The sequence below is a fragment of the Cucurbita moschata genome, unplaced genomic scaffold, assembly GCF_002738365.1.
Source record: "Cucurbita moschata cultivar Rifu unplaced genomic scaffold, Cmos_1.0 Cmo_Scf00040, whole genome shotgun sequence".
NCBI lineage: Eukaryota > Viridiplantae > Streptophyta > Magnoliopsida > Cucurbitales > Cucurbitaceae > Cucurbita > Cucurbita moschata.
Window position 1 is genome coordinate 1,514,856 of NW_019268556.1, and position 20,797 is coordinate 1,535,652.

The 20,797-nt window shown below is 38.9% G+C and overlaps 2 protein-coding genes across 2 annotated transcripts; one reads left to right on the plus strand and one right to left on the minus strand.

Moving 5' to 3' along the window:
- The first annotated feature begins 1,721 nt into the window (after positions 1-1,721).
- On the plus strand, positions 1,722-4,772 carry LOC111432696 (40S ribosomal protein SA-like). The gene is made up of 5 exons (XM_023069626.1): positions 1,722-1,965; positions 2,545-2,807; positions 2,984-3,181; positions 3,274-3,496; positions 4,472-4,772. The coding sequence occupies exons 1-5, from the start codon at positions 1,824-1,826 to the stop codon at positions 4,570-4,572; spliced, it is 927 nt and encodes a 308-aa protein (XP_022925394.1). The 5' UTR covers positions 1,722-1,823; the 3' UTR covers positions 4,573-4,772.
- A 1,570-nt stretch (positions 4,773-6,342) lies between these two features.
- On the minus strand, positions 6,343-18,061 carry LOC111432693 (probable serine/threonine-protein kinase PkwA). Its single transcript, XM_023069623.1, is given in 13 exon segments — positions 6,343-6,805; positions 6,965-7,041; positions 11,275-11,358; positions 12,312-12,368; positions 12,371-12,458; positions 13,487-13,512; positions 13,515-13,631; positions 13,740-13,859; positions 14,618-14,659; positions 14,816-14,863; positions 14,949-15,026; positions 15,209-15,257; positions 17,978-18,061. Coding segments are annotated over 12 exon segments (984 nt in total). The 5' UTR covers positions 15,228-15,257; positions 17,978-18,061; the 3' UTR covers positions 6,343-6,577.
- Positions 18,062-20,797: the final 2,736 nt, after the last annotated feature.

Here is a 20,797-nt window from a genome sequence, read left to right on the forward strand (position 1 = left end):
ATAAATCATTATAAATAATTACGTGTCATATTGTAAGTGTACTGTTGACACGTAGTTTGATATTTCCCTTCTGCCTTTGCACTCGAGAGTCAATCTCCGTCTGGCCCAAGAAAATCTTTGCACGCCTCCGTTACCTTTTGGGAGGCCTACGCCCCATAGAAACTGTCTACCTGAGACTGTCCCTTGGCCCGTATGTCCTGACACAAGGTTAGAATTCTAGCTCTTCTAGAGTGGTATCTCACTGATGACTCGACCCCCCTCCCCCCGGGAAGGGGGCCTTCTTCGCTCTCCACCTAAGCTGCACAGGAAAGGCCCAAAGCCAATCCCAGGGAACAGTGAAGCTTCACAGAGTCTTTCTGTCCAGGTACAGGTAGTCCGCATCTTCACAGACATGTCTATTTCACCGAGCCTCTCTTCAAGATAGTGCCCAGATCGTTATTAATCGTTGATTTAAAGTATTTTTAGTATTGTGAGTATTTCATTCCTAGTTCGGTTATTCGTTTCAATGTGTTTCGATCGAGGGTCAAAACCAACATTTGGTATCAGAGGTAGGATGTCGAAACAAATATTGTCATCGTACAACGTTGTTAGAGGAGATGCCACGATGATGAAGAGTAGAAAGAAGGAGAGTGTAACACTCCAATACTCGTTACTCACGAAAAGTAACTTTGCAACGTGGGTATTAAAGATGCGTGTTAATTTATAGCCACAAAGGTGTGCGGGATACTATCAAGCATGGTGACGACATCGAGGAGCGAAAGGACAGGATACTTCCCCCTTGTGATGAATACAGATGCGTACACTATGATATTATGCATCTGTAGCTTTTTCAGCAACGTAAGTGGACGCAAGTCAAAGATCAAGTTTATGAGTACTTATACGAGCCTACCTGGGAGTTCATATGGGCGTACGTGGGCTGTTTGTAGAGAAGTAATGCACATCCAATCACCCCCGACTGGAAAGTGAGATCAAGAACATAATAATGACGAAAAGAATAAATCCCAACATGATTGCATGTGTTTGCATTTCCTGATCTCAATACTAAGGCTATTTACTCAGTATTTTAAATACTCCAGTCACGTGCTACCTTTACGAACGACGGGTAGCCCTCAAGTTAGTTCACGACGTTTTCATTTCTTTAAACTTATACTCTGTTTTCATTTTTCTATTAACATTTCCTTTTATTTAAAAAATTATACGAATTTTTAAATCCATGTCATTATTTTTAAAATATTTTAAATGAATTTTTTCGTGCACAGTAGACATGTCATGTGTATAGTAACGATATTATTTCAACAGTAAAAATAAAATCGTTACATCTTTTCTTTCTTACTATTTTACCGTTTATTATTACTTTTAACATGTACAGTTAATTATTAATTTGATAATCATAATATTTTTTTTTATGTACACAATGAAAATTAAATTATTTTAATTTATTTTAATAATTTAACTTAATAAAAGTAAAAATGTTATTTATTTATATAAATTTATGATATTTAATTTTTTGGTATTTTATTATTAAAAATTTTATTATTTTGTTATTATTAACTAAAATATATATTTTACTAATATTTATACGACAGCTTATGGGATGTTTTTTTAATAATTATTTTTTATGTTTATTTTTAAAATTTATTTATTGATTTAATTTATCATTGAGGGTATTTTAGTAAATTTGCTATCTAGGGTTTTGAACGTTCCATAGGATAAATATTGAAGTTGCTTTACTTCTTTCTCTCTCCAGTTCGTTGAGCATTGCTGCGCCGAAGAGCACGAATCCCTTCTCCTTTCGTTTGCTCTGTTGATTACCAGATTCCGCCATGGCGACTGGAGCTGCACCGGCGCGTCAACTCTCACAGAAAGAGGCCGACATTCAGATGATGTTGGCAGCCGAGGTTCATCTTGGCACCAAAAATTGCAATTTTCAAATGGAACGATACGTTTTTAAGCGCCGAAATGATGGTGTGTTTAATGTCTACTCGCCTTTAGATCTTCTCTGGTTTGTTGTCTTAGTTTTGTTTTCTGTTTTTCATTCTTCTCGGTGATTTTCGCTTGGAGTGATTCAGAAAGTGCCAATGGACATGTTGTTATTGCTATTTAATTTCATTCCCTAGAATTTCTAAGAACATATTGTGATTTGAATTTTATTTATTTTTAGGTATGACGTTTCATTCTTTGGCTGTTTTTTTTGTTTATCTCTTTAAATTGCTACTCTATTTTCCGAAGAATTTTCTCCAAATTCTCCCTTGATGAATTTTACATTTCTAGTTTGATACTAACTTCAGATGCAATTTTGCATTTTATTGCTGAATGTTGATTTATAGGGTTTGTTTTTCTATCGCGTTGAACTGGAGAACTTAGTCTAATCTACATGGTTTTGAGAATCGGTTTTCTTTAGTCTGTTGCCCAAAAGGAACTCTGAGTTTATTAAAGGGGTCAATGCTGATTGTCTCTACAGCATGTCAATGTTAGGTTATTTGAATTGTTGCAGTGTGGTCGTGTACAATTTTTTCCATTTTAAAGTTTTCCTTTTGCTTTCAGGTATCTACATCATTAACCTTGGTAAAACATGGGAGAAACTTTACATGGCTGCTAGAGTTATTGTGGCTATAGAGAATCCTCAAGATATCATTGTTCAGTCTGCTAGGCCCTATGGTCAGAGGGCTGTTTTGAAGTTCGCTCAGTACACTGGTACTCATGCTATTGCAGGAAGGCACACTCCCGGAACATTTACCAACCAGCTTCAGACGTCGTTCAATGAACCGCGTCTTCTTATACTTACTGATCCTAGAACTGATCATCAGGTGTTCAATTTAGAAATCAATAGCACAGTACATGGTTTCAATTTAAGTCCAAGAAGAATGATGCCTTTATATTTTCAATTATGTTTGAATTCATGCTTGTTCCTTAGATTTATTTGTGTTTGGATTCACTTGATGCTGTTCTTTGTTGACGTCGCTTTGTTGATTCGGACTTGCAGCCCATTAAGGAAGGTGCCCTTGGGAACATTCCTACAATAGCCTTTTGTGACACTGATTCTCCAATGCGGTATGTTGATATTGGAATCCCGGCTAATAACAAGGGAAAACATAGCATAGGATGTCTGTTTTGGCTTTTGGCAAGGATGGTTCTACAAATGCGTGGGACAATTCGTGCTGGGCACAAATGGGATGTTATGGTAAAATTCTTAATGCAATTTTGTACTTGGATTTTAGAAACCACGTTTTGGCTCAAAATTTTAAATTAATGGTGAAATATTTCATTTTGTAGGTGGATTTGTTTTTCTATCGTGAGCCTGAGGAGGCTAAGGAGAAAGAAGAGGAAGAGGCTCTTCCACCCCCAGACTTTGGCATTGCTGACTATGGTGCTGCACCACTTGTTGCCTCAGATCAATGGGCCGCACAAATTTCTGATGCTCAATGGGGTGCTGCAGATGTGGTTCCTGCTCCTGCTGCTCCAGCCGCTTCGAGTGTCGAGTGGGCCCCAGAGCCAGGTTGAATCTCGAGCTTTTGTCGTTAATTGTTTGATGGAATCCCTATCTGCCTTTTACTGTGTCTATTCATGTAAACTAGCTTTGGTCTCCTTGAAGAACCTTTTCCTCTCAAGCTCCAGACCATTCACCTTGCTTGCTCTCCATATGAAGTTTTTGATTAGTACTTACCCATACTGCCAATTTCCCTGTTCTTTGCCATTACATTTTTTTTTTCATTTTAGACAGACCAGTAGTTATAAGATGAAACTGACTAGTTGAGGTTGGTCTCAGTTTGATTTCCTGTTTGAGGTGTTAAGATTTAAGATTTTAATGCCTAGTGTAACCGCCCTAGTCCACCGCTAGCAGATATTGTTCTCTTTGGGCTTTTCCTTTCCGGCTTCCCCTCTAAGGATTCCACACCCTTAAAGAATGTGTTGTTCTCCTCCCCAACCGATGTGAGATCTCACAATCCACCCCCATTTGGGGCCGGCATCCTCGTTGGCACTCGTTCCCTTCTCCAACCGACGTGGGACCTCCCAGTCCAGCCCCCTTTGGGGCCCGGCATCCTTGCTGACACACCGCCTTGTGTCCATTCCCCTTCGGGGCTTAGCCTTCTCGCTTACACATCGCCTGGTGTTTGGTTCTGATACCATTTGTAATGGTCTAAGCCCACCTCTAGCAGATATTGTCCTCTTTGGGCTTTTCCTCTCGAGCTTCCCCTCAAGGTTTTTAAAATGTGTCCGCTAGGAAAAGGTTTCCACACCCTTATAAAGAATGTTTCGTACCCCCAAAGAGGCGTTAACCATGACAAGAGTGCTCCTAAGCCCAAATGATATGGTTACTTCCACAATTTAGTGATCCCACAAAGCAAGTGACAGTATTGTGCTAATTAAGTGCTTTGCTGGCTTTTCATATCTTATATAACATTAATTTTCCTTTCCTCACTCGACATGCATTTCTTCTCACTTTCTTTCCCTTGTTTTTTCTTTGTTGCAGTTCCATTGGCAGCAAATGAGTGGGAGGCTGCAGTAGCACCTCCACCACCGGCACCACCGGCTGCTGATGGTGCAGCACCTTCCTCCGCCAGTTGGTTTTGAGAGAAGTCCTAACGATTTGTACCCAAATGGATTCATTATTATGAGTTTGCTTGTTTATTTAGGAATATCACCCTTCTTTTTTGGCTGCATAATCGACTCAATTTTGTTTGTTAGTCCCAGTTTTAGATTTAAAGATTGAATTATATCTGACTTCCATTTACCCTTTTTGAGATATATGAGAAATTACATGATCTTTTGCATACAAACAATATATTAATTGTGGGTGGTAGAAGCTCCATTTTTCGTCTAAACACCTTGAATTTGATATACGTGTAGTACCCAGATTCTTTTTTCTTCCCTTGTGAGTTATGGCGTTTCTCTTTACATTAGAATGTGAGTTTGTGGACACCTTGCGAGAAAACATGGGTAGGACATTCTACAAAAACATGGGTAGGGTAAACTTGCAAGAAACATCGGCAGGGTGTCCTTTAAGAAACATGTGCGGAAAATCTTTGGAGGATAATATGTGATCATGATGCACTACGTCTTAGGAGGTTTAGAGTAATAACTTTCATAACTATAATTAAACATTTCCTTCACAATATAGTGTAAAGGATATCATATGTATACATGACATACAACACATCACAATACAATACAAATAGTATGTAAGCATCATAAAGGATATCATATGTATACATGACATACAACACATCACAATACAAATAGTATGTAAGCATCATGGAGGAGCCACCAAACTTGTACCATCATAGATCAATCAATTTGCTAACTCCAACAAAAATGTGGTCACTTACCTTATTAGCTAAAGCTGTTGTCACTAATTTATTGTTAATGAAAGTTCGATTCTGTTATTTGAAATCAAGTAAATCTATCTGAGCCCAAGACATTAATTTCAAGTTCGAAATTTATTGTTAATGAAAGTTCGATTCTGTTATTTGAAATCAAGTAAATCTATCTGAGCCCAAGACATTAATTTCAAGTTCGAACTTCTGCAAAATTATTTCTCCAATTTACAATGGTCCATGTGTTAGATTTTATGCAAACATTACAGTCTTTGCATGAGTAACGTCTTTGAACATATATATGTACGTTATAATATTATTTTCATATAAACAATTTAAAACAGTTTAACACTTTTCCGATCTTTCTTTTTGCCTTATGTGTTTCTTTTCCTTCTTTTTTTTTTTTTAATTTATTCACAATCTTCCATTTTTTTAAAAACAATTTAGCACAGCGGAGACAACGATGAGTTATCTATCCACAGTCGAGACAGTGATGGGTTCTTTACCCCTACAGGGATGGAGCAGAAGTTTTGAGAATTCAAGAGAAGGTAGAAGGTAGCCGTTTTATCATTACGATAGGTGTCAAGTGGAAGTGCAGTGATGTATGCAGCTATTACGATAGGTGTCAAGTGGAAGTGCAGAGATGTATGCAGCTGATGTATCCTAACAGACCAATAGACTTAACATCCTAATAGACCAATAGACTTAACCAATCAACTATCTAACAAATTTCAAATGAATGATTTGGAACAACTAGACATGTCCCATAAATCTTAATAAAGATTTCAAAGACAAAATGTTGACTCAATCTCAAATATCTTATATCGACAAAATTATTATCGAGTATTGTATGCAATGATAACGCTAATTTCATTTAAGGAAGTGTATCCTAAAACATCTCAAATATTGAAAAAAAAAAAAAATCGACATTTATGTTTTCATTATTCTTAAATAAACAATGACGACTCCTTCATACAACACAATTCCCCTACGCTTCCAACGTTCGTCGTGGAGTGCCCTTATTCGCCCGAACAAGCAACTAAAAAATTGTTGTAATTTATGTTATTACATTATCCATTACATGAAAAATCTTAGGTTCGACTAACCCTTAAATGAAAATAAAAATTACACAACACTGACAACAATATACATACAATTACTTGCAAGACGAACACATACAACGGTATAAAATTGTATAATTATACAAGAATCGACAATGGGGATCGAAACTTGTCACATTCAAGTACAAAGATCCTATTCCCTCAATGATACTTAGCAATCTCAAAAATCCGAGCGGTAGTATCGAGAGCAACAGAAACAAGGTACTCATGATTGGCAGACACCGATAGAGATTGGATGGTGTCGGAGTGCCCGGTGAAGGTTCTTACACACTCTCCAGAGAGGGTATCCCATATTCGAACACGACCATCGACACACCCGGTTGCAAGATATCTCGACGTGCCAATCCAAGTAAGACATGATACTCCATCCTGTCCAAAATAAAAGGAAGGTATGTTTATCCTTAAACAAGTCAAACCCAACTATTCAAATCTACTTACAATCAACACTAATGAAGGGTTATGAAGATAAATGGTAAACTAAATACACTATTTTACGAACTTAAAAACATAATTTAGTAGTGAATAGACCTCGTGCTGGCGTCGACTGTCGAAGATCCCAAATGATGAGCTTACGATCCATTCCTCCGGTTGCAGCCCAAGGGGAGCTGCCATTCAAGATTGAAAAGAATCAGAACATTCATTAGGCTATTAGCGTATAAAATTTTGCACTAAATTAGACCTTTGTTGAGGATTATTGGGAGGGAGTCCCACGTTCGCTAATTTAGGGAATGACCACGGGTTTATAAGGAATACATCTCCATTGGTAGGAGGCCTTTTTGGAAGCCCAAAGCAAAGTCACGAGAGCTTATGCTCAAAGTGGATAATATCATACCATTGTGGAGAGTCGAGATTCCTAACATGATATTAGAGTCCTGTCCTTAACTTAGTTATGTCAATAGAATCCCCAAATGTCGAACAAAGAAGTTGTGAACCTCGAAGGTGTAGTCAAAAGTGACTCAAGTGTCGAACAAAGGGTGTACTTTGTTCGAGGACACCAGAGAAGGAGTTGAGCCTTGATTATGGGGAGACTGTTCGAGGGCTCCATAAGCCTCATGAGAGGCTCTATAGTGTACTTTGTTCGAGGGAAGGATTGTTGAGGATTAATGGGAGGGAGTCCCACATTGGCTAATTTAGGAAATGATCATGGGTTTATAAGTAAGGAATACATCTCTATTGGTGGGAAGCCCAAAGCAAAGCCATGAGAGCTTATACTCAGTGGACAATATCATACCATTGTGAAGGTCCGTGATTCCTAAGAACATTTTTAACAAAGTTTCATGAATCATAATTAACCACAGTACCTTGGCGCTAGACCGATGCACTCGATTGAATTTGAATGAGAAACCAGAGAATTAACGACCTGTCAAAAGGAGCGTCTTCATTTTTTCTTTTATGAGAAAGTAGACTACAAAATAGAAGTCCAGGGCCATAAAAATTACAGCTTACACCAGATACAAGCAACTAACTTGAATAAAAAACAGTTTCAATCCCTAATACAAGCAACTAACTTGAATAAAAAACAGTTTCAATCCCTAAAATAAGGGTCTTCTATAAGAGCTAGGCCCACCGCTAGCAGATATTGTACTCTTTAGCTTTCCCTTTCGGGCTTCCCCTCAAGGCTTTAAAACGCGTCTGCTAGGGAGAGGTTTCCACACCCTTATAAAGAGTGTTTCATTCTCCTCCCCAACCGATGTGGGACATCACAATCCACCCTCCTTCAGGGCCCAGCGTCCTCGCTGGCACTCGTTCATTTCTCCAATCAATGTGAGACCCCTACCAAATCCACCCTCCTTTGGGGCCCAACATCCTTACTGACACACCGCCTCGTTCTACCCCATTCGGGGAATGGCCTCCTCGCTGGCACATCACCCGGTGTCTGGTTTTGATACCATTTGTAACGGTCCAGGCCCACCGCTAGCAGATATTATCCTCTTTGGGTTTTTTTCCTTTTGGGTTTCCTCTCAAGGCTTTAAAACGCGTCTGCTAGGGAGAGGTTTCCACCCCGTTATAAAGGGTGTTTTGTTCTCCTCCCCAAACGATGTAGGACATCACATCTTCATTTCAATCTATCCATTGCACCGTACATTGAAACATCAGAAATTCACATGCACTGAAGAAAATAGTGTTGAAGTTTTCTTTTTTCTAATAATTATGAATGTCTCGTGAGTTAATATGCTTGACTTATCAAAAAGAAATTATTAACCTAGAGCAATTTTAAGATAATTATTTAGTAGTGTTATTGATTTGAATAAGTTTAGGGAAATTGTTATCTTTAATTACGAATATTTGTTAGTAGTTGCTTAACTTAAAAAGAAAGTTTAGGAACTTGAGAGAAGTTTAGAAGATCGATTGTACTTTCTCCACTATAAAAACTCATGAGATGTATGTTATTTTCACAACAACAAAAGAGAATTGATAAGCATAAGTGCTCAAGGTTCTTTTATTCAAAAGCTCTCTCCCCTCAAGTTGTTCTTCCGTTTCAGTAATTTGTTTCGACATATTTTGATTGTAGGCAATTTCCAACAGATCCCACATTGGTTGGGAGGAGAACAAAACCTTCTTTATAAGAATGTGGAAACCTCTCCCTAGCATACGCGTTTTAAAACTTTGAGGGGGAATTCGAAAGGGAAAACCCAAAGAGAACAATATCTGCTAGCAGTGGGCTTAGGCTGTTACAAATGATATCAGAGCTAGACACCGGGGGATATGCCAGTGAGGAGACTGAGCCCCGAAGGAAGGTGGACACAAGGCAGTGTGCCGCCGAGGATGCTGGGACCTGAAGAGGGGTGAATTGTAAGATCCCACATCGGTTGGGTTGGAGAATGAAACATTATTTATAAGAGTGTGGAAACCTCTCCCTAGCAGACTCGTTTTAAAACCTTGAGGGGAAGCCTGGAAGGGAAAGCCCAAAGAGGACAATATCGGCTAGCGGTGGACTTGAGCGGTTACAAATGGTATCAGAGCTAGACACCAAAATGTGTGCCAGCGAGGACGCTAAGCCCGATTGCTAGGTCCTAAAAGGGTGTGGATTGTGAGATCTCGCATCGGTTGGATGGGAGAACAAAACATTTTTTATAAGGGTATGGAAACCTCTCTCTTGTTGGAAATTGCCCACGATTGAAATATGTCGGAACAAATAACTGAAGCGGAAGAACAACCTGAGGGGAGAGAGCTCTTGAATAGAGGAACCTTAAGCACTTATGCTTTATTAATTCTTTTTTTTTTGTTGAAATAACATACATCTCATGAGTATTTATAGTGAAGATTGCACAACCGATCTCTTAAACTTCCTCATAAACTTTCAAATCAATAACTACTCAATTTTCCTAAAATTACTCTAGGTTAATAACTTCTTTTACTAAGTCAAGCTTATGAACTCACATCCTTAACATACGCGTTTTAAAAACCTTGACAGAAGCGTTTTAAAAACTTTGACAGACACGTTTTAAAAACCTTGAGGGAAAGCCTAAAGAGGAACAATATTTGCTAGCGATGAACTCAGGCTTGGCTGTTACATGTCCAGACCTCAAATAGTCCTAGAATGGTCCTAGAGAACAACTGCCTTCAACATTTAGCATTACAAGCAAATGCGATAGGCCAACCCAACAGGGCTGCAACTGTGCATTTATCATACAATTCAGGTCAAATAACCAAATGAAGTTCAGTAAAGGACACAAGATGCTAGGTCTCTTCTGCTCCTATAAAAACTAACACATAAAACCCTCCTTTTTACAACTTCCAACCTAACCGTTAACTATTTACCAACTGTACTAACTTAATATAACGACTCAAGCCCACCGCTAGCAGATATTGCTTCTTTGGATTTTTTCTTTTGGGCTTTCCCTCAATGTTTTTAAAACGCGTCAGCTAGGGAGAGGTTTCCACCCCTTATAAAGAACGATTCGTTCCCTTCTCCAATTGACGTGGGATCTCACAATCTACTCCCTTTGGGGCTCAGCATCCTCACTCACACTCGTTCTCCTCTCCAATCGATGTGGGATCTCACAATCCACCTCCCTTCGAGGTCCAGCGTCCTCGCTAGCACACTAGCCGGTGTCTGGCTCTGATATCATTTGTAACAGCCCAAGCCCACCACTAGCAGATATTGTTTTCTTTTGGCCTTTCCTTTCGAGCTTCCCCTCAAGATTTTTAAAACACATCTACTAGGGAGAGGTTTCCACACCCTTATAAAGAATTATTCGTTCTCATCTCCAATCAATCGGGATCTCACACTTAACCTTAATTCTTCTCAATAGTTATGTAATGTACAGTCTAGTTGCTCAATCAAAGTCATTCAAACCAACAGAGATTCAAAATGTGGCATAAACTATTCCAATCAACTCGAGACATGAAAGAAAAGGATGGGTTATTCACTGGGAAGAACGCCCCGAACAACCCCCTTTACTCCGCTAAAAAACGAGAATATCATCGAAAGAAATAGTAGAAATAACCTTTCCAGTCGATATGTTCACAATATGAACAGAACCATCTTTTGAACCGGTAAGAGCAAGCATTGAAACGCGTGTGTTAGGGAGAGGTTTCCACATACTTGTAAAGAATGCTTCGCTCCCCTCTCCAACCAACGTGGGATCTCACAATCCACCCCCTTCGGGGTCCAGCGTCCTTGTTGGCAATCGTTCCCCTCTCCAATCGACGTGGGACCCCCCAATCCATCCCCTTCGTGGCACAGCGTCCTCGATGGCACACCACATTTTTCTTTTTACTCCTCTATGTTACTTCACCTTTTCAACTTCCAAATCCTCTGAGGAATGTTCATGTAGTTTATGATTAATAAGGATAAATTAAAAATGAGTCGTACACTCACGTTTCTAGCATACCTCTCACAACATGAATATTTTCACCACTTCTTGGATTCCATATCCTCATTGTTGCATCATCAGAACCCGTGCATATCATTTTACCTGGAGCAACAAAAGGCCAAAATAATATCATGGTCATTAGAAAATAAATAAATAAAATGCACGAATTCAACTCCAAGCTTGAGGAAGAGTGCAGCTTTGAAAATTTTTATTGAGTTTGTTAGGAACCACAACTCTCCACAACAGCATGATATTGTCCACTTTGAGCATAAGCTCTCGTGACTTTACTTTTGGTTTCCCCTCAAAGGCCTCATACCAATGGATATAGTGTTCCTTACTTATAAACCCATGATCTTCCTCTTAATTAGCCAATGTGGGACTACTCTTTTCGATAATCCTCAACAATCCTCCCCTCGAACAAAGTACATCATAGAACCTCCCCTGAGGTCTATGGAGCTCTCGAACAACCTCCCTTTAATCGAGGCTCGACTCCTTTCTTTGGAGCCATTGAACAAAGTACACCCTTCGTTCAACATTTGAGTCACTTTTGACTACACCTTCGAGGCTCACAACTTCTTTGTTCAACATTTGAGGATTCTATTGGCATGGCTCTAACACCAGATTGTTGAATACAACTTTTTGTGAGAAACACACGCACTCTTTATTAACACCAATCGAGAAAGAGATTACAAGACACTCTGTAGAAACTACTGCACTCTATGCTTTTGATTTCTTGAGACGAAAACCTAGGTAGGATGAAGGGGTATTTATAGTGGAGGCAAGACAATCTATTCCTACAACATTTAAATCTTTTTCCTAATAAAATAGCTAAATCATTTTTCTAAAAATAAACATACAATGGTCTCGTACAATTATTGGGCTTGACCCTATTGAGCTAGTGATGATATTTTAACCGAGTTTAATTTAGATCTTAATTCTTTTCATTTATTATTGAATACCCTTTGTTCCTACAAGTAGTTTCTCTAGTATTATATTTAGAATCTGATAATTACTTACATGGGATAGTAAGAAACAAAAGAAGATTAGTTCAATACCATCAGGGGTAAAATCACCGCAGGTAACTGAAGCACTGTGACCAGAAAATATATTAGATAGACACCTCTATCAGCATTCCACATCCAAGCGGTCGAATCTTCAGAACCAGCCAAAACCAGATGTCCTCTTGGATGCCACCTTACCCACTGAGATATCAAATGCTTATTATTTTTTGTATAAAGAACCAAATTTTCTTTGAGCAAAAAAAAAAAAAAAAGAAAAAACCACAAAAAGAAAGTCCCACTAAAGGGACTCTAGTCAAGAACAATAAAACCAACATAGAGCTAAGAATCAAACGAGGGACCAAATTTGAGATCCAACCTCGGTTAGGGAGGAGAACGAAGCTCATTCTTTATAAAGGTGTGGAAATCTCTCCCTAGCATACGCGTTTTAAGAACCTTGAGGGGAAGCACGAAAGGAAAAACCTAGAGTGAACAATATCTGCTAGTGGTGGGTTTGAGCTATTATAAATGGAATCAGAGCCAGACACCGAGCAGTGTGCCAATGAGGACATTGGGCCCCAAGGTGGTGGATTGTGAGATCCCACATTGGTTAGAGAAGGGAACAAAACTGGTTAGAGAAGGGAACAAAACATTCTTTTTAAGGGTGTGGAAACCTCTCCCTAACAAACGCGTTTTAAAACCTTGAGGAGAAGCCTATAAGGGAAAACCAAAAGAGGACAATATCTGCTAGCGGTGGGCTTAAATTGTTACAGTCTCAAGTAGGGTTAGAGATTAGAGACGAAAATCCCTTATTAAAGATAAAAGAGTCGTTACATTAGCTGTTTCCCTATCTGACAAATGACAGGTGAGCCTAAGCGATAAAGATCGAGAGCTTCTTGAACGAAATACGTCATCAGCCATCAAGCAATTTTTCATAGAATTAAGAAAGAATAAACAAGAAAACATCATAGGGATCTATCCCCCATCCACTTATCCTCTCAAAAATACGTTTCCTTCTCATCTCGAACAAAACAATAGTCCAAGTGAGAGATCGAAGGGAGCTTATGATAAATTTCTTTCCAAAGGTAGATATAAGTGTCTTTTACCCCACTTGATATCCACTCAAATGGAAGAAGATAGCACTTGCTTGCCCATAATCTTATACTTCAAGATCTACAGACTGAATGGCTTGGTTAAATTATTAATTTTATCAAAAATAAATATAGCTTTACCTCAATTCCCCCTCCAGGACCTTCAGTGTGCATTTAAGATTCCCGGATGAAGTATCCCAAATTTGGATAACACCATCAAAACTCCCTGATGCAAGTAGTTGTCCATTTGCACTAAATGCTAAGCTAGACACAGAATCCTTGTGACCTGCCAAGGCAAAGAAGGTGAAATTGGAACTTAGGAAGCATAATATAACACTTTTGGTTTTGGAGGTGAAAAGCAAAACGAAAAATGAAAGTAACTATTTGCACACACCGGTAAGCTCCTGTGCAAAATCTCCTCGACCGATCTTCCACATAAAACCTTTGTCATCTCCACCACCCGTCGCAACTAATGTGGCATCGATTGGACTACAAGCCACCGTGTAAACCTCACCTACGGAAAAGTGATACCCCAACATGAAGAGACAGGTTAAAATATTCACATTAGTTTTAACATATGCATGGAAAGACACCTGCACTTATACGATGAACAAGGATAAACTTCACTTCAATTAGGAAATTTTTTAAGAGCTATCTACACTCCATTTTGATTCAAATGTTTCAGACGTGAGGTTAGATCATCAGTTGATTCATCAAATTAATATACGAACCTTACAAATGTTGGATATGACCCATGATCGAATATGTCGAAACAAGTAAAAGAAACAAAGGAACAACTTGAGGGGAGAGATCTTGTGGAACAAAGAAACCTTCAGCACTTAGCTTTTCAATTCTCTTTCTTGTTGTCGTGAAAAGAGCATACATCTCATGAGTATTTATAGTGAAGAAAACACTAACTAGTTTCCTAAACTTTCTCGTCAAGTTACGGACCACTAACAATCTTCCTAACTAAAGCATAAAATTTGGTCCACAATTTGGCAACTACTACCGGTTCTCCTAGTTGCTCCATAAGTTAGTAACTTATTCTACTAAGTCTACTAACAATTCTCCTAAAGTTACTCAATACGTTAGTAACTTATTCTACTAAGTCTATTAACCAATCTCCTAAAATTACTCTATAAGTTAGTAATTTGTTCTACTAATTTAAGTTTATTAGCTCACAACAAAGACGGGAAAACACAAAGAAGGAAGCAATAGGTGTGTGTGTAAGTTGCATACGTAAATTGAAAAACAATTAAAATAGACGCTTACCGGTATGGCCAGTAAATGTATGAATTGAATCATCATCCTCATCTGAAACCACCCAATTCAATAAATGCAACCATTAACGGAGCACAATACTTAGTCTCAAAACATAATATTGTAAGTCAAAGACCAATACAACAGAAATGTTATTTGAGAACATGAAGCATTAAGCCATCAAGATTACTGGAATATAACATCTCATACCAACATATTCATCATCATAGCCTTCTTCATCAACAGCATCAGGAAGATCTTAAATCGACAGAATAAACTTAATAATCAGTACAGAAAACTTCACTGAAACATAAAGGTAAAATCAACAGGAGGAAAGAGAGACCTTCCTCATCAACTTGGACTTCGTGGAGTATGTCATCTTCGTCGAGGAAGACCTCACCGTGATCATCTTCCTCCTCATGTGTGTTAGAGGAACACGACTCTCCACAATGGTATGATATTGTCCACTTTGAGCATAAGCTCTCATGGCTTTGCTTTGGGCTTCCCCAAAAGGCCTCATACCAATGGAGTTAGTATTCCTCACTTATAAACCCATGATCACACCCTAAATTAGTCGATGTGGGACTTCCATCATCCAACAATGTGAACCTGGAATGTTCATAGATCTCTCGTGGTACAATAACTGGAATTGCTATGGAAGCAAGGAAAGAGTATATGTGAGAGTCAAACTTTATGTTATATCATTATCTCTAATTCAAAATTTAAAAAACAAAAATTATTAATACCTCTATTATGCACTTCACATAAAAAGGGGAAAAAAAGATTAATTCCCCCACAAGATTATTGCGATATTTTTTTGTGTATTTATCCTTCCAATTTTTTTCGTAAATGGGGATGTTAACATCCCCTATTGAGACTCATTAGCTTTTGTAAGAGAGAATGAACTACAAAAGTTCTAGATGAATCTAATAGACCCCAATCATGAAAGACACAAATAAGAAAAATAAAGAAAATGTTTTTCTTTCAGTATCGTTGTGCGTCTGGGCCAGCTGTGTGTCACAATCACACTTTTCTTAGTAGCGGACATTGCGATTGTGTGACACTCACTCCCAACACCAAGTGAGTCAAGCCAATTTGTATTCACGTCGCCTACAACCGGACAACGTATGCTCAAGCCTCTGACAACTAGTCAATTTCTTTCAATATTGAGACTCATTAGCTTTTGTAAGAGAGAATGATAGTCGAGCCCGTTTGAGAAGAAGGTCCTAGAAAAAGGGAGCAGAGAGATTTTTGAAAGCGAGTTTGAAAGTAAGAATGAGAGAAGATTTAAAAGCAACGTTATATACTATAAGCAAAAGGCAACACAACAACTTAAATAAAATATAACTTTCTGGGTAGGGAGAATTTGACAACTAGTCGCATCCCCCTATAGTACATTTTGAGGCAATTCAGGTTTGGTAGAGCTAGATGTGTTTTTTCCGAACGGTCATACAAAATCAAGGGGAGGAGTTAGACAACTTCTATAGTACATTTTGGGGTGATTTAGGTCTGGCAGGCCTAGACATGACTTCGCCAAGTAGTCGTATAAATAGAAAATATAATAGTAAGGCAATATAACATGAAATTAAATAAAGAGTTCGACGTGGCATGGGCATGTGGCTACGGGCGTGTAGCCCTGGACGAGCATGATCGTGACACTGTGCGCACCTCGACTGATCTCAAAAGGCAACCCGTCTTACCTACAATACTTGGGTGTCAAGGAAACTCCTAGGATATTGAATTCTAGGTAGGTGGCCATCATAGATTGAACTTATTCTCTCTCAACCAATCTCTCAACCAACGGTAGTTAGGAAAAGGGAGAAAATGGAGGAATGGGAAATGAGAAGTGTGAGGATTGAAAGATGGGGAATTATTGTACTAGTAAGTTTGGTAGGGAGAATTCGAGTACATGAAGTACAATGTAATTAGATGCCTCTTATTTCCGATCGATTCAAAGTATCAATGGGACTTAGATTTTATTGATTAATATGAAGAAGAGGATATTAGGAATCATGAAACTCCACAATAGTATGATATGTTGGGAAAAAGGGATGTGAAAGAGATAAGAATAGATGAATGCTGCAGTGCTTTATTATTGTTCACTGACTTAATGCTTAGAGTGTTACACAATTCCAGTATTTATAACTTATACACTGGACCAGAAATAGTAAATCATCGAAATCTAGAAAAATTGAAATCTACTAACAATCTCCTAAAATCTTGTAGTTTGAATATTTGAATCATATCTCAACTACTTTGAATCATATCTCAACATGATATTGTCCACTTTGAGCATAAGCTCTCATGGCTTTGCTTTTGGTTTCCGAAAAAGGCCTCATACCAACGGAGATGTATTCCTTACCTATAAAGGATCATTCCCTAAATTAGCCAATGTGGGACTCCCTCCCAACAATCCTCCCCTCGAACAAAGTACACCATAGAGCCTCCGATGAGGCCTATGGAGCCCTCAAACAACCTCCCCTTAATCAAGGCTCGACTCCTTCTCTCGAGCCCTCGAACAAAGTACACTCTTTGTTCGTCACTTGAGTCCCTTTTAACTACACCTTCGAGGCTCACAATTTCTTTGTTCGACATTTGAGGATTCTATTGACATGTCTAAGTTAAGGGCATGACTCTATACCATGTTAGGAACCACAAACCTCCACAATGGTATGATATTGTCCACTTTGAGCATAAGCTCTCATGGCTTTGCTTTTGGTTTCCCCAAAAGGCCTCATACTAATAGAGATAGTGTTCCACACTTATAAACTCATGATCTTCCTCTTAATTACCCAATTTTGAACTATTCCTCTCAACAATCCTCAACAGACGACTCCAATCTTCAAAAAGGCTCGATATGTTCTTCCCAACACTAATTACTACCGTTTTTGTTGTTCTGTCAATCAAAATAACTCCTACAAGGATGCTAGAAAATTCACGGTCGTATAAACAAGGAAACTTTCAACAGAGACCAAAGAGATATTCAGATATCAAAGCCTCAATCAACAGACATAAGCAACAAATCAAAAGGTAGTTTCAAAAGTCAAATCCAAATTTATGTCATTTTAAGTTTAGGACAATCTTGAGTGGATATGGTATGATACTAAAACGAGGAAACAACTTTTCAAATCGAGTTAACGACCCTGTCTCATAGGGGAAAAAAGTTCTTATGTTAACACCTATGGAATTTGACTGCAAAATGGCCCGGAAGAGGAAGTGAAAAGAATTCGTGTTTTTTCGTTTCTATTCGGCCATTTTATTATTTCATTAGACAAATCCAAATTTATGTCATCCACGAGAGAAGAAAGACATGGCGAAGAGAGTAGAAAACCAGAGAAAAACCGTTAGGAGGTAAGCTGCGGAGGTACTTACGGCAGAAAGATGGCGGCGGCGACACTGAGCTGCCGAAATGGAGAAGACGGCGGGAAGAAGAAGATGAAAGGAATTGGGTTGCCTCTTTTTTCTTTTACTTGTTTTTACGAAAGTGGGTGAGTTTCATTTTATTTTTATTAGCATTTTCTAATTAATCAATTTTTATTAATCACTTGTTATTAAAGAATATATATATATATATATATATATATATATATACTATCCCGGATAGATTATTACTTGTTTAAATCTCATTCAAATTTTTAATATGTATATTTTTGTTTAGAAAAGTCGTGCATCATTCGATATTGATAAGAATTCTTCCCTCCCTGTGTGTTCATTGAAATTGGACTTCATGGTATTAGAATCTTGCCTTTAACTTAGCCATGTCAATAAAATCCTCAAATGTCGAAGAAAGAAGTTGTGAGTCTCGAAGGTGTAGTCAAAAGTGACTCAAGTATTGAACAAATGGTGTACTTTGTTCGAGGATTTCAGAAAAGGAGTCGAGCCTCGATTAAGGGGAGGCTGTTTGAGGGCTCCATAGGCCTCATGGGCTCTATAGTGTACTTTGTATGGCCTTATGGGAGACTCTACAGTGTACTTTGTTCGAGGGGAGGATTGTTGAGGATTAATGGGAGGGAGTCCCACGTTGGCTAATCTAGGGAATGATCATGGGTTTATAAGTAAGGAATACATCTGGTACGAGGCCTTTTGGGGAAGCCCAAAGCAATGTCATGAGAGCTTATGCTCAAAGTGGATAATATCATACCATTTTGGAGATCCGTAATTCCTAACATGGTTTCCTCCTATATTATTCTAAAACCAAACCCTTCGTGATTTACCACGTTTTAGGTAATTTTACGTTGTTGATCTTCCACGGTAAAACTATCCTTGTTGTGCTTGTCGAAAAAGGAAGTGCACAAATTGAATTACAATTTTGGGTGGGGAAGAAAGATCTAGTAGCCCCATATCTCCCACGAACCAATAATTAACGACTATCCATCTCTAATGTAGACGTGACCTAATCCAGTAGCCCCATATCTCCCACGAACCAATAATTAACGACTATCCATCTCTAATGTAGACGTGACCTAATCCAGTAGCCCCATATCTCCCACGAACCGATAATTAACGACTATCCATCTCTAATGTAGGCGTGACCTAATCCAGTAGACCCATCTCTCCCACGAACCAATAATTAACGACTATCCATCTCTAATGTAGACGTGACCTAATCTAGTAGCCCCGTAGCCCCGTATCTCCCGCGAACCAATAATTAATGACTATCCATCTCTAATGTAGACGTGACCTAATCCAGTAGCCTCGTATCTCCCACGAACCAATAATTAACGACTATCCATCTCTAATGTAGACGTGACCTAATCCAGTAGCCCCATATCTCCCACGAACCAATAATTAACGACTATCCATCTCTAATGTAGACGTGACCTAATCCAGTAGCCCCATATCTCCCACGAACCGATAATTAACGACTATCCATCTCTAATGTAGGCGTGACCTAATCCAGTAGCCCCGTATCACCCACGAACCGATAATTAACGACCATCTATCTCTAATGTAGGCGGGACCTAATCTAGTAGCCCCATATCTCCCACGAACCAATAATTAACGACTATCCATCTCTAATGTAGACGTGACCTAATCCAGTAGCCCCATATCTCCCACGAACCAATAATTAACGACTATCCATCTCTAATGTAGACGTGACCTAATCCAGTAGCCCCATATCTCCCACGAACCGATAATTAACGACTATCCATCTCTAATGTAGGCGTGACCTAATCCAGTAGCCTCTTATCTCCCACGAACCAATAATTAACGACTATCCATCTCTAATGTAGACATGACCTAATCCAGTAGCCCCATATCTCCCACGAACCGATAATTAACGACTATCCATCTCTAATGTAGGCGTGACCTAATCCAGTAGCCCCATATCTCCCACGAACCAATAATTAACGACTATCCATCTCTAATGTAGACTGACCTAATCTCGTAGCCCCGTAGCCCCGTATCTCCCGCGAACCAATAATTAATGACTATCCATCTCTAATGTAGACGTGACCTAATCCAGTAGCCTCGTATCTCCCACGAACCAATAATTAACGACTATCCATCTCTAATGTAGACGTGACCTAATCCAGTAGCCCCATATCTCCCACGAACCGATAATTAACGACTATCCATCTCTAATGTAGGCGTGACCTAATCAAGTAGCCCCATATCTCCCACGAACCGATAATTAACGACTATCCATCTCTAATGTAGACGTGACCTAATCCAGTAGCCTCGTATCTCCCACGAACCAATAATTAACGACTATCCATCTCTAATGTAGACGTGACCTAATCCAGTAGCCCCATATCTCCCACGAACCGATAATTAACGACTATCCATCTCTAATGTAGATGTGACCTAATCCAGTAGCCCCGTATCTCCCACGAACCGATAATTAACGACCATCTATCTCTAATGTAGGCGGGACCTAATCTAGTAGCCCCATATCTCCTACGAACCGATAATTAACAACTATCCATCTCTAAGGTTGGGCCATCTTGCTTTCAAAACCCTCTTTCGAAATCTCTCTGTCCCTGTTTTCTAAAACTTTCTTCTTGAACCGGGGCAAGAAGCTCGAGCATACGTCCCTTGGCCGTAGGCAACGCAAGAACGAATATGCTTAACTCACTTGTTGCTGGGAAGTGAGTGTCGTACAATCGCAAGTCCGCTACCATCAAAGTGCGATTGTGACAAGTAAATAGCCCCACTTATAGAGTCATAGTACTTAAAAGTGAGCAAGTT